This window comes from Etheostoma cragini, chromosome 8, assembly GCF_013103735.1.
Source record: "Etheostoma cragini isolate CJK2018 chromosome 8, CSU_Ecrag_1.0, whole genome shotgun sequence".
Lineage (NCBI taxonomy): Eukaryota > Metazoa > Chordata > Actinopteri > Perciformes > Percidae > Etheostoma > Etheostoma cragini.
In genome coordinates, this window is record NC_048414.1 from 13,720,335 (window position 1) to 13,733,114 (window position 12,780).

Consider the following 12,780-nt stretch of genomic DNA (forward strand, 5'->3'; position numbering starts at 1 on the left):
AGTGAGACATCCAGGATTCACTTGGTTAATTTAGGGTCTAGAATGGTAAATGGTGCACACAGGGAACTTAAGGGCACAATGTGTTCATGCTTCTAAACAGCAGCATCTAGAGAAATCTGAACCCCATTGGTCTCAGAAAAAAGAAATATAAGTTCAAGGAGTTTGTTAAGATCATGTTGCATTTCTTCTGGGTATTTAAATACTCAAGTTTCAAACACTTGCAGTCATTTGAAGCTTCAACTATATTAAATTGCAGAGTGCTTATTAATAAAAGAGTAGAAGGGGTAAAGGCACTTGCTTTACAGTGGGGTCTTTGAAGACCTAATTTACTCTTTTTATCTGATCTAAATTCAGAGCACTTTAGTCATTTTACACTATTTTAATTTGACAATTAATGCTGAATTGATGTTCTCTGTTATTTTCTATTAGCGTGAGTCTGGAGTTTTCCACCAACCACGGTCGCTCCTGGTCTCTGCTCCACACTGAGTGTCTGCCAGAGCTCTGTGCTGGACCACATCTACCTCACAGCACCATCTACTCCTCTGACAACTACAGCGGGTATGAATGAGTCTTCACATCTGTATGTCTGTGACTGTGCTTGTATCATTGTCAGAAAGTCACTGTGGATATATTCATAATGTATATTGTCTCTCCAGGTGGACGAGAATCTCCATCCCTCTGCCCAATGCTGCCCTGACAGAGACAACACGGTTCCGCTGGAAACAGTCTGGCGCTGGATTGGGCAACATGTGGGCCATAGACAATGGTTAGTGCTATGTGCAGGTTACACGGTAGATGTAGTGTCATGAAAACCCATTGTTTTATTGTCTAGTTGGACCCCACAAATGAGCCCCAAACCTTCCTCCGTTCAGGATGTGTTTTGGATCACAAACATTTTTATTACAGCTCAGCTAAGTATGCAAAAAAATAAAAAATAAAAATGTTATCTCCATGTTTTGCTTCAGTGTATCTTGGTCCAGCCTGCCTTCGTTTCTGTTCTGGGAGAGGACATTGTTCTCGCACAGGCTGCAAGTAAGTCTCTGATTTTTATTAAACCAAATAAATCCAATGTCCCTACTTCAAAATTAGTCTGCACATAATCCACCTAATGCCTTACGACACCAATTACCATTCAACATTATTCAAATATTAGTATGGTTATGATTTATTAATGTATTGTCATTATCTCTGTCTTCTTTTTATCGTTTGTATTCTTCTCTTTTTAATGTCTCATGTCTTCCTCTTCTCTCTCTCTCTCTCTCTCTCTCTCCACCTCCCAGATGTGACCCAGGCTTTAGTGGTCCAGCCTGTGAGCTTGCCTCCCAGACCTTCCCAGCGTTCCTTTCCGAGGGTTTCTCCAGCCCACGCCTCTCTTCCTACCACAGCTTCTCCTCACTTCGTGGTGCTGAGGTCAGCTTTGGCTGTGGGGTGCTGGCCAGTGGCAAGGCCTTGGTTTTCAACAGAGACAGCAGGAGACACTTGGTTACCGCTCCATTGGACAGTTCCCAGGCCAGGTAATGAAAGTGCTGATACAGAACAGGAACATGAATATAAAAATCAAAACAAACTTCTTTTATACACAAGCACAGACATGAGGGAACTCACATGTATGCTATTGTATACATACAACATATATATATATATATATATATATATATATATATATATATATATATATATATACTGTGTATATATATATATATATATATATATACACACACACACACATTCACATTTTCATTGTGATTTTGTCACCAGTAGATTACTTTGTAAAACCGTGTCTCGTCTTCATCTAGTCTTTACTTCTGATTTATACTGCAAATGTTCCAGCTAGTCAGCTATCCACTCTCATCCTTGATCAATCCCTCAAACTCTGTGTTCCTATGCTGGGAGATGGAGTGTGATCATAGGGAGGACTGCAGATGAGGGGAGAGATGAAAAGAGAGGATGAAAATGAGAGAGAGAAAGATGGAGACAGAACAGTGAAGTTAGATATGGCATCTGTGTTAGATTGATTATGCCTGTTGCGGCTCTCAGTGTGCCACCTGATGGCCATATTTAATGCCGGTTTCCTGGCTGATTGAGTGAAAGAGGAAACTGCATCACTATTGAAAGCACAGCTTAGCCAAGGACAGAGGGAGCTGGGGGGTGACTGGCAGACCTAGATAGATGATGGGAATTTTAATAAATATTACATTAGTTTAGATGATAATGAAAAAAATGGTGAAAAAAAGTCTGCCAAAATATATAGGAACACATAAAAGGATGAAAACTTGTGCTCCATTTGAACTTTGTACAGTTAACATGGATACGTGGATATGAACTCTGACTCTCATTCACTCTCTCTCTGTCTTACTCTTGCATTCCCTCCACATCCTCTCATCTAATTTTGTGCTTATTCATATAATCATCTCATCCATCATCCTGCCACCTTTCTCCCACCTCTCTACTCTGCATGACTGTCTGTTTGTCTACCCTTTTACCCCTCTCTCTCTCTCTCTCTCTCTCTCTCTCTCACACACACACATACACATATTTCCTTACGGAGTACTCTTGGTCACCTTACTTTTTTTCCTCATTTATCAAGCTGCTCTTTCTATGTCATTTCCTTTTTTACACATCTGTCCCAAGTGCTACTGTAACCCCCTTCACTCTCCAACCGGTCCTACCTTTTCTTGCTTTTATTTTCTTTCATGTTCTTGCTTTCACACTCTGCAGGTACGTACAGTTTACGCTTCGACTCGGCAGCCGCAGCACCCTAAGCTCATGTCCTGCCCCAGACCAGCCGGGAGAGGGCGTGCTGCTGCATTACTCCTCAGACAACGGAATCACCTGGACGCTGCTGCAGCACTATGCTTACCAAGGCTTCCACGAGCCAAGGTACCACCTATGTGTAGAATGTGTGTGCATGAGATGTGTGCTTATGATTCAACAGAAATACTATGACTCCATCAACACACGCATTTGCGCTGCTAATGGTGTGCTGGAGGTGTAAGCCACTGGAACCAATTGAGTCAGTTAGAGCCATCTATTTGTGTAATGAAGACAAAGTTGGCTGCGTTCCAGCTGCACAGGCCGGTTCTCAGCGCTTTTCATCACCATTAGAAAGGTTGACTGCGGCCAGTGAGTCAAGGACAAGTTCTACTCAACTATCTGACCTGCAGTTGGAAGTTCAGGTTCTTACTTTATCAACATGCATGTTTGTACAAAATACCAACACACAGGAATGGGTCTTGACAAAGAGATGAAAGGTCTTTGTGGAAAACAGAGTGCACTATGAAAAAACTAAAGAGATGTTAGATGCTCTATTTATAATTCATGGTTATATTGACCATCTGTCTTGTGTCAGAATCTAATAAAGATTTTCAGAGTCACAGTTCAGCCAGCTTGTGTGATTAATGCTCGATGGTGTTTCTTGTCTCCAATGTCGTCTTCCAGGCATCTAACCTTAACCTTGACCCTAAACATAACCATTGCCCTACTGAATAGGAGGAGACGTTGGGGGCAAAAAACACTAAACAGTGGGATTAATTCCAGCTAAAATATTTGCAATAATGGATACTATCCTCAAATACATGTCACTATTGTCACATATGTGCAGTTGTGACTATGGAGCATGCACTAGCTCTGTTTAATCATCTCTTACCCCCAACCAGGATTGTGTCAGTTGAACTCCCAGCTGGTGCTCGGAAGTTTGGCGTCCAGTTCCGCTGGTGGCAGCCATACCATTCCGGTCGTGGTCACGATGTGTGGGCCCTGGATGAAATCAGCATGACATCTGTGCTGTTTAACACCATAAGTCTGGACTTCAGCAACGTGCTGGACGTCACTCAGAGTCTTGGTTTCTACCTTGGCCATGTACAGCCCTACTGCCAGCATGACTGGACCCTCAGGTAGGAGATACAAATACTGTATTGGTCATTATTTGGCACAAAATTTGCATGCTATGTTTTTAATTTTATAAAAAGATGTACACTGGGTCCAAACATGATAGAATAGTAAAAATTTCGTCAATTCTTATTTACTATATACAACAGTAATTTGCAACTTGTTCTTGTTTTTTTGTTTTCACCAGGATTGTCTTTATTCCAAAAAACCAAACATTATGCCATCAGAACAATTTGAAAGAATGCTGAACCGACAAAAAAATTCTACTCGTATTTTTAAGAATGTGCACCACAGCATATGATATATAATATAGTATCCTCTCTTCCTCCATGTTCTACTCTAGTTTCTCTGGTGAGCCCAGCCCTGGCTTCAGTATTCGTTATGTGGAAACTCAGTCAATGCAGATCGGAGCTTCCTACAGTCTACAATTCTCACTGGTCATGGGCTGTGGCCGCGAGCCCTCCCCTCACATTGACACTCAGGTCCGCCTGGAGTTTTCCACCAATCACGGCCTCACCTGGCACTTGGTCAAAGAGGTAAGCAGCGTGAAACACATGCAACTTTGTTTCCCATGGTAAGTGATTGTTAACATCCGATCCCTTTGGTTTTCACACCCAGGCTTACACCTTTGTTTATGACTAAAACTTGTAGAAGTCTTCCTGGAGAGACATATCATTGGTTCATGATCATGAATATTGATTTACGCATTACAGCCTCTGTAATATATGTAATATGTAAATAATGAGAGTCTTTAAATGTGACACTTTGTTTCAAATGAGAAATTATCGCAATTACTTTTTATCATCCTACCATTAGCAAATACATGGCAATACTTGAATCAGCAAGCAGATTATGTTCCCATGATTAAACAAAGATTTTCTGGGATCACAACTGGCTCATAAATATTCATAAGGCACCAAAGTATCTGCCAAGATTTTTATTGCCTTTGAAATTGAATAGGGTTTAATGAGTCTTCAATCACTGAATTTTCTCTTAATTCTTCCAAGTGCACAAAACTGCAATCATCAAGTGCAGAGTGTAACTCACTGAATGTCCTGTGCTTTAAATCCCTGCTTGTGTTCCAGTGTTCAAGGTCAGAGATACTGTAATCCTGCCTTAGGCTTTTATATGCATACACTGTGGTGCTAATGCATCCTCAGTGTGTGTCTGTAGAATATCAAACTGGTTCTAAATAATTTCGCACAAAAAGAAATCCATAATAATAAAAAAAACTGGTTTTATCAACTCTGAAAAATTAAAAATGCAGCAATGCCTTTACCCCCAAATGGGTATACATTAAAAGTATGTTTGAAAATGTAATGAAAAGCCTTGTTCCTTTTACCTAGGCCTGTCTGCCTGGCATGCCAAGCTGCTCGGAGTTTACAGCTCCCAGTGTCTACCACCCATCAGAGTTCAAAGACTGGAGACGCATCACTTTGTCTTTGCCTCAGAAGACATGGTAGGAAACTCAACATCTTTACAGAAGACATGAAAGAAAAGTTTCACAAAGTGCCCTCTGAGATAATATGTCCTCTGATCTGTTCTTTCATAGTGTATTTTGTAGTTGAAAAAAGCATAATGCACCTGAGATACAGTAAGATGTATAACATAAAGCTGAAATGAGGAGACTAGGAAGCGTCCACACCTATTACTATTAATTTCTGCAGGTCCATGTATACGTAGACACACACCCCTCACACACAATGATACACTAATGTGGACATGTGCACAAACACACATCCTTCTCTGCTTGTCAAGCATGCTTTGTTCTCAAGAACGGTCAACACTTTTTCAGCAACAAATCGCACCACAATTTAGTCCACTTTCACAATAAAAATGTCTTCTTGTGGACAGAGAGTTTTTTGTCTTAATCTGTTTTAAACAGACACACTTCAGAGATGCCAACACAAATGAGGTGCGCACATCTCATGTGTCACATCTCACAAAATGACATATGAGCATTTTCCGACTCTGGCTTCTCATTTGTGTTATTGATATCAGTGATGCTCTCCACTCCATGAGCTCAGATAATCTGACTACCGTGTTTAATTTGTGTTCTGTATGTGCCAATGCAAAAAATAATTATGAAGATAACAACATTGTGTAAAACTGAAACAAGTCCCATACTGAACCAGTTAGTCTGGATTGAACAGTTTCTTAGGAAAACATGTGTTGTAACATGTACTGTTACAGCCCTAGCTCACACATATATCAACTTAAACAATCTCATAAACCTTCCACACGAAGCACTGTGATCTCCAACCCCATTTCATTTCACCACCCAGCTCCTAAATAAAAGTTGTCTAATCTCCTGCAGGGTCTGATGAGAGGTCACAGGGCCATGGCAGGAAATGATAATAAAACAGTTGTGGCGAGTTCTGTATGATCAGTAGGTAGTCTGAGTTGATGTAGGTCACAGAAGCAGCAGACCACAAAACCTCCCTGCTGTAAAATCACTCACCAATATACCTGACTATCTAACCTTCTACAGCCATTTGTCATTGCTGTACATGCACTGAACTGCAATCACAGAAAGGCACTCACATGGGCTAGCATGTACCGAGACTGCACACACATTCACAACCACAGCCTACCTTTAAGAGAGATGATGTGATGATAATATTGCCCTCTCTCTGACACTCATTTTACACAACTTCAGAACCCACAAACACACACACACACACAAACACACACACGCAGGAAAATAGACATGCTCACATGTGATAAGGTTAATCTTTACCTGCCAGAACACTAAATCCACAAATCTCTATCCCCAGTAGAGAAGCAGATTAGTGAGTATAACACGATGATGTGGTTGAAATGCGAACAAACACTTTTGATTTATGAGATCATAGCAACATGATATTACTTTTACTTAATACTACTTATAAGTTCTAATTGAGCAGTCAGTTACATTATGTCATTAAATTTTGTTTAGCTGCTATAGTATGAATCTACATGAAACAATTTTTGTGTGTTTGTACCTTCTGTGTTCAGGTCCAGTGCTACACGGTTCCGCTGGATCCAGAACTACTATGGAGAGCAGGACGAGTGGGCCCTGGATGACATATACATCGGCCAGCAGTGTCCTTACATGTGCCATGGACATGGCTGGTGTGACCACGGACACTGCAGGTCAGCTTTCACACACAGACACACACTCATTAGATTTCATAACGTTGTTCTTTTTCTATTATCACTCAACATTGAGGCCCATAAATATTTTTTGATGGATGTTTTGGGGATTCGTATCAAAGCACAGATGCACCTAGAGCAAAGATATGAGGTTCAGCCACTGTCTTCTCTTGTAGGTGTGACTTGGGTTTCTCTGGAACAGACTGCCAGCCCTCCTCCCCCCTCTCCTCCAGTGTACTCTCTGACTTTGAGTCCCAGGATGCACTTCTGGCCACATGGAAGGAAGTGATTGGGGGAGAGGTGGTCACCCCTGACATGGGCTGTGGGGTGGTCTCATCTGGATCGTCGCTGTACTTCAGCAAGGTAAGACAACTATAAAATTGCTGTTCTTGAATGTCATGTTTTTGGTCCTTTTTCTGTTAGGTATCCAACAATGTTGAAGTCAACAGATTAAAGTTAAGTTTGGTGGAAAGCTATGCCAAGTTTTTGTTGCAGATCCAGGTCCAGCCCCAGGGACTTTCTAAACAATTTCTTAACATTGAAAGAATGCAGCATTTTTCACAATGACATATTTTTCAATAAACTATGGCACTTACTTCTTAGAAGTAAATCCAGCACATTATTCATATCATTGTCCATGTGTGTTTTGGTGCAAATCCAGATCCAGATTACAAATGTAAAAATATTTCGTGTTTAAATAACTACTTTAGAGGATAGTGCAAACTTGGCGGAGGAACAGTATGCAATCTCTGATTTATTTCTAGATTTTACTCCCCAAAACTGATGACCTTTGACCTCTGAATTACATCTACTCTGAAAACGTGGATTTTATGTAATCATACCATGGCTCTATAGAATACTTTCAGTTTGCTGCACACAACTTTATCACTATTCCAAATGAGTACACATGGCTGGAAATTTAATTGCTGGAGCTCTTACCAGGAATCTTTTCCTATTTCTTGCGCTGACATGTATTCCAGGATTCATAAAGATATTAGCAAAACAAACTTTCCATTAAAAGAGCATATTGCCCCCACGATTTGACACACTTTACTTTAATACAGTAAAGTGAAAATAACGCACTTTAAAGTATATTATGATGCTTCTAGTTGATCATCCTTTCCTTAATATGTACGTGTGTGTGTGTGTGTGTGTGTGTGTGTGTGTGTGTGTGTGTGTGTGTGTGTGTGTGTGTGTGTGTGTGTGTGTCCGTGTGTCCGTGATCTTATCAGGCTGGGCTGAGGCAGCTGGTGAGCTGGGATCTGGACACTGAGTGGGCGGAGTTTGTTCAGTTCTACCTGCGGGTGGGCGGAGACTGGGCGGAGTGTAACCAGGCAGACAGCAGGGAGGAAGGAGTGCTGTTGCAGTACAGCAATGACGGAGGCATCAGCTGGGGCCTGATCGCTGAGATGTACTTCACTGACTTCACCAAGCCTCGGTGAGAAACCTGCAGATGAAGAAAGTGAACATGTATATTTCATCATCTTTAATAGTGCACGCAATTTGCTTTTACTCTTTCTTGTAGTAAATATGGAAAAAGAGATTTAGATGTGGCAGTGGTAGAAGAAGTATTCAAATCCTTTACTTACATGAAAGTAAAAATACGACACTGTAGAAAATACTAGATTGAACATGTTACTTGAGTAAAAGTATGTAGTTTCATCAAGGAAATGTATTTAAAGTATTAAAAGTAAAAGTACTCAATGCAGAAAATTCCATTTAATCGACTAATTATTTTAGCTGTACTGATAGGTCTATTTACTGTTGGGTAATAATTTCCAAAGTAACAAGATACTAAAGCTGTCAGAATGTATGTAGTTGAGTAAAAAGTACAATGGTTTTCCTCTACAATATAGGTGAGTAAAAGTAAAAAGAAAGGACTAAAGTAAAGTAACAAAAGTTTGTGCTTAAGCACAATGCTTGGGTGACTTAGTTACAGTCCAACACTGAGATGTGGATGTGCATTTGATAATTGTACTGTATATTTCGGGAGAGAAATGCCAATGTCCCTTCTTCCATTCACAGCTTTGTCCACTATGAGCTTCCCTTGGTCTCGAAGACACCATCCACAAGGTTTCGTTGGTGGCAGCCTCTTCACTCTGGGGAGGGTTATGACCAGTGGGCAATCGATGATGTCATAATTTTGTCAGAGAGGGAGAAACACATCATTCCTATGGCTAATCCAACTCTACCACAGGTAAGGAATCAATTTTAGGAGTTTTTCCTTTATCGTGTCATTTGTTCTCTGACCTCGTACAGCAGCTTTGGATTCGTCTTGAGATATTGCTTCTTTTTTTGTAATGGAAAGTGTCAGCCAAACTGAGATAGAACAGCTATGAAATCTTTCAAGTGTATCCATCCATCTTATCAGTAATGTGTTTGGCTGCAGTCTCTGACTCCTGTTAACACAAAACACTACAATAAACTTGCCTGTCTTCGGTCTCTGCAGAACTTTTACGAGAAGCCAGCATTTGACTACCCTCTGAACCAGATGAGTGTGTGGCTGATGCTGGGTAATGAAGGCATGGAGAGGGAAAGCAACAACAGTTTCTGTGCCCCAACACCCTCTGCCATGGTGTTTGGGCGATCCGACGGGGACAGGGTGGCCGTCACAAGGGACTTGGCCCTACGCCCTGGCTACACCCTTCAGTTTAAGGTACACTCATGGAAAGTGTAAATACTAGAAAGACAGGAGCAATTTTGAGAAACGGGCAAACACTTCTGCTCTATCAGAATTAAATTGTTCTTTAATTTTCTGTCCACTGTATCCCCTACCAGCTGAACATAGGCTGTGAATCAGAGTTCAGCGTGTCAGCCCCAGTCATGCTGCAGTACTCTCATGATGCCGGTCGTACATGGGCCCTGGTAAGAGAGGGCTGTTACCCAGGAACCCCAGGGGCAGGTGTCTGTGAGGGCAGTGGCCGTGAGCTTCGAGAGCCCACTGTCTACAACACCGGAGACTATGAACAGTGGACCAGGGTCACTGTGGTCATTCCACGCAATGTTGCAGCCAGGTAGCTATGGAAACAGGCATGCAGTTGGATCTGCTAAGTTATCATAGGGTTTTATTCATTTTATTTAGACACAGAACATGCAGTTATAGCAGTTGACTTTAAATGTCTGTATTCTTCTCATTCCCTTATCTCCTTTCCCTCCTTTTCCCAGTAAAACTAGGTTTCGCTGGTTCCAGGAGAGCAGCATGTACAGAGATGCCCCACCTTTCTCCTTGGATGGGGTTTACATCTCTGAGCCTTGTCCAAACCACTGTGGGGGACATGGAGATTGCATCTCTGGAGTCTGCTTCTGTGACATGGGATACACAGGTACATTACAGATAGGAAAGGAAAAAGGGTGAAACTGAAAGCAATAAAAAAGATGTGTTTTATGTTTCATAGCTTGAGTGAGTCCCTGTTTTTTTTCCATAGTGGAGCAGGATAGTTGTGTCCCATCTGTAGCCAGTCCCACAGAGCTGACTGAGGGATTTGAAGGGAAGCTGAGTCCACTCTGGCAGAGCCTAAGTGGGGGACAAATTGGAGGCGGCTGTGGCATCATCGGTGACGGTAAAGCTCTTTACTTCAGTAGCCCTGGGAGGAGAGAAGCGCGTACAGTGCCTCTAGACACCACCAACACACGGTGAGAAGAATTCACACCCATAAATCTCTCATCTGTAAGCACTGAAGACCAGTTAAATTAGTGGCATTGTTTAATGTAAAATTGAAGAGGTAGTTGTTACTGTTTGCATACAGGTTGGTCCAATTCTACATCCGAATTGGAAGCAAGAGTTTGGGGCCCACTTGCACCAGGCCTCGCTCCCGCAACGAAGGTAATTATCACATACTGTATGAAGGCCTTCTGCTGCATTCATGTAGCTGTTGCTTAAGAGTGCAGTCTGTAACAATCAGCTCCACATCTGAGCTGATCGGTTCACCGCTTGGCTTGTCTCTATTTGTTCCTCTTCCCCCTTTGTCTTTGATCTGCCTTGTGATGCAGCATAGGCCATGTAGCTACAGATCTGGTTGTCTTTGTCAGTTTTTTTTCTAATGGAAAATCAAAGTGTAGTGTTGTCTGTTCTATTGTTTCCACGACTCAGCAGATTGTGGATCAGTCTGATCGTTTCTGCAGCGTCAGATAAGTTTCTGCCAGCCTCCTAAACAGCTTATCTGTAAAAATAAAAGCTTTTGAACTGTTATTTTCTTCTCTTGCAATTTATTCTATTTTTTCTTTGTACTTACTGCTAAATGTACTTAGTTCTGTATCTGTCTAACTCATAACTTATAATAACTTATACTGTTTTGAACCTAAGTGGGGACTTACAATTTACACTCTGTTTTTGTTAAAAATCACTACACACAGGCCTGAAATATACACACACGCGCTAAGATTCTATTCATGCACAAATGGAGAGATGTCAAAGTGAAAGGGCTGCCAGCACTGGAACAGCACCCTGAGCGTTTGGGGGGGGCGGGGTCGGGGGGGGTACGGGGCCTTGGGCAATGCTCAAGAGGTCAATTGGCATCTCTCCAGCTCTCAGTCCACACTTTGGTCCATAGGGGGACTTTAACCTGAACCCTCTGATTCCCAACCCAACTCCCTACGGACCGCCACTGCTGCTGCCAGCTACTGCCACCCCAGATCTATCTATTTCCCATCTAAGAGTTCTATCCACTCTGCTCTTTGTTCTATGATACTAGGTGTCATTGTCCAGTTCTCTACCAACAATGGTGTCCAGTGGCAGTTTGTGAGGGAGCTGGAATTTAGTTCCTTCCTGGAGCCCCAAGTGGTGACTATCGAGCTGCCTCCTGCAGCCAAAACCCCCTACACAGTATTTCGGTGGTGGCAGCCACAGCAAGGTTAGTGCATTTTTAGGGTGCACAATATTATGGAAAAGCACAGAAGAATTACAATATTACAATACATTTTTGATATCACAGCTTTTGTTTAGATTTTCTTTAGAATTGTACATCTTGCTCTCCATCCTTGCAGGGAAACACTCTGCCCAGTGGTCTTTGGACGATGTCTTCATTGGAATGAACGATAGCTCCAGAACAGGTTTCCATGACAAGTTCGACGGCACAACGCCTCTGAGGCACAACTGGTACCGCATTCAGGGTGGGGAGGTGACTGTGGACTGTTTGTCTCTGGACACAGCACTTACCTTCAACTCCGAGGCCATTGACAGTGAGTCACACAAACACATTACTGTTCATAAGCACATATGTTTAGGATGGCTAATGACTACAGGGTTGCCAGTTGTACTTCCTATACTTGCTCAGAAAGTGTGTGCATGGAAAGTGAAGTAGCTACTGTACTCCTTCAAATATCACTGTCAAGTGGCTCCTGAGAAAGACACTTAACCCCCAACTGATTCAGTGAAGCTGCAGTAGTTTGTAGGGAGCAGCCTATTGTGAATGTGTTGAAATGAATGTGAAACAGTATGTTACTGCAAAATAGCTGGATAGTTGACTTTGCATGATGAAAAAAGGGAAAAAAATACAACCATTCATGTATACACATACAGGACGTGCATAGGCACATCTTATAAACTAACACATATATTCACAAACAAACCACATAAATGGCTGTACAATGACATCACAGTATAACCCACACAAAAGCCAGAAATGTAATCACCCATTTACAGCAGCGGCGTGGGTCCTGCATAATAAATGAGAGCCAACCTGAATGAACATCCTGCCTGTTATTTATGCTTGCATCAAGCTGTGAGCGGATTTAGGGCCCATTCATTTAGCATGCAAA

At 41.9% G+C, this 12,780-nt stretch overlaps 1 protein-coding gene across 2 annotated transcripts in view; it reads left to right on the plus strand.

The window, feature by feature from the left end:
- reln (reelin) overlaps positions 1-12,780 on the plus strand; it is a 97,747-nt gene that overhangs the window by 66,314 nt on the left and 18,653 nt on the right. For both annotated transcript variants that reach the window (XM_034880319.1, XM_034880320.1), the window contains exons 15-33: positions 430-558; positions 657-766; positions 966-1,032; positions 1,281-1,514; positions 2,719-2,880; positions 3,657-3,893; positions 4,232-4,424; positions 5,235-5,347; positions 6,886-7,023; positions 7,200-7,386; positions 8,256-8,461; positions 9,049-9,220; positions 9,473-9,679; positions 9,802-10,037; positions 10,189-10,346; positions 10,449-10,656; positions 10,770-10,846; positions 11,715-11,873; positions 12,007-12,201. In XM_034880319.1, coding sequence (XP_034736210.1) covers positions 430-558; positions 657-766; positions 966-1,032; positions 1,281-1,514; positions 2,719-2,880; positions 3,657-3,893; positions 4,232-4,424; positions 5,235-5,347; positions 6,886-7,023; positions 7,200-7,386; positions 8,256-8,461; positions 9,049-9,220; positions 9,473-9,679; positions 9,802-10,037; positions 10,189-10,346; positions 10,449-10,656; positions 10,770-10,846; positions 11,715-11,873; positions 12,007-12,201 — 3,188 coding nt within the window. The remainder of the gene's footprint in view (positions 1-429; positions 559-656; positions 767-965; positions 1,033-1,280; positions 1,515-2,718; positions 2,881-3,656; positions 3,894-4,231; positions 4,425-5,234; positions 5,348-6,885; positions 7,024-7,199; positions 7,387-8,255; positions 8,462-9,048; positions 9,221-9,472; positions 9,680-9,801; positions 10,038-10,188; positions 10,347-10,448; positions 10,657-10,769; positions 10,847-11,714; positions 11,874-12,006; positions 12,202-12,780) is intronic.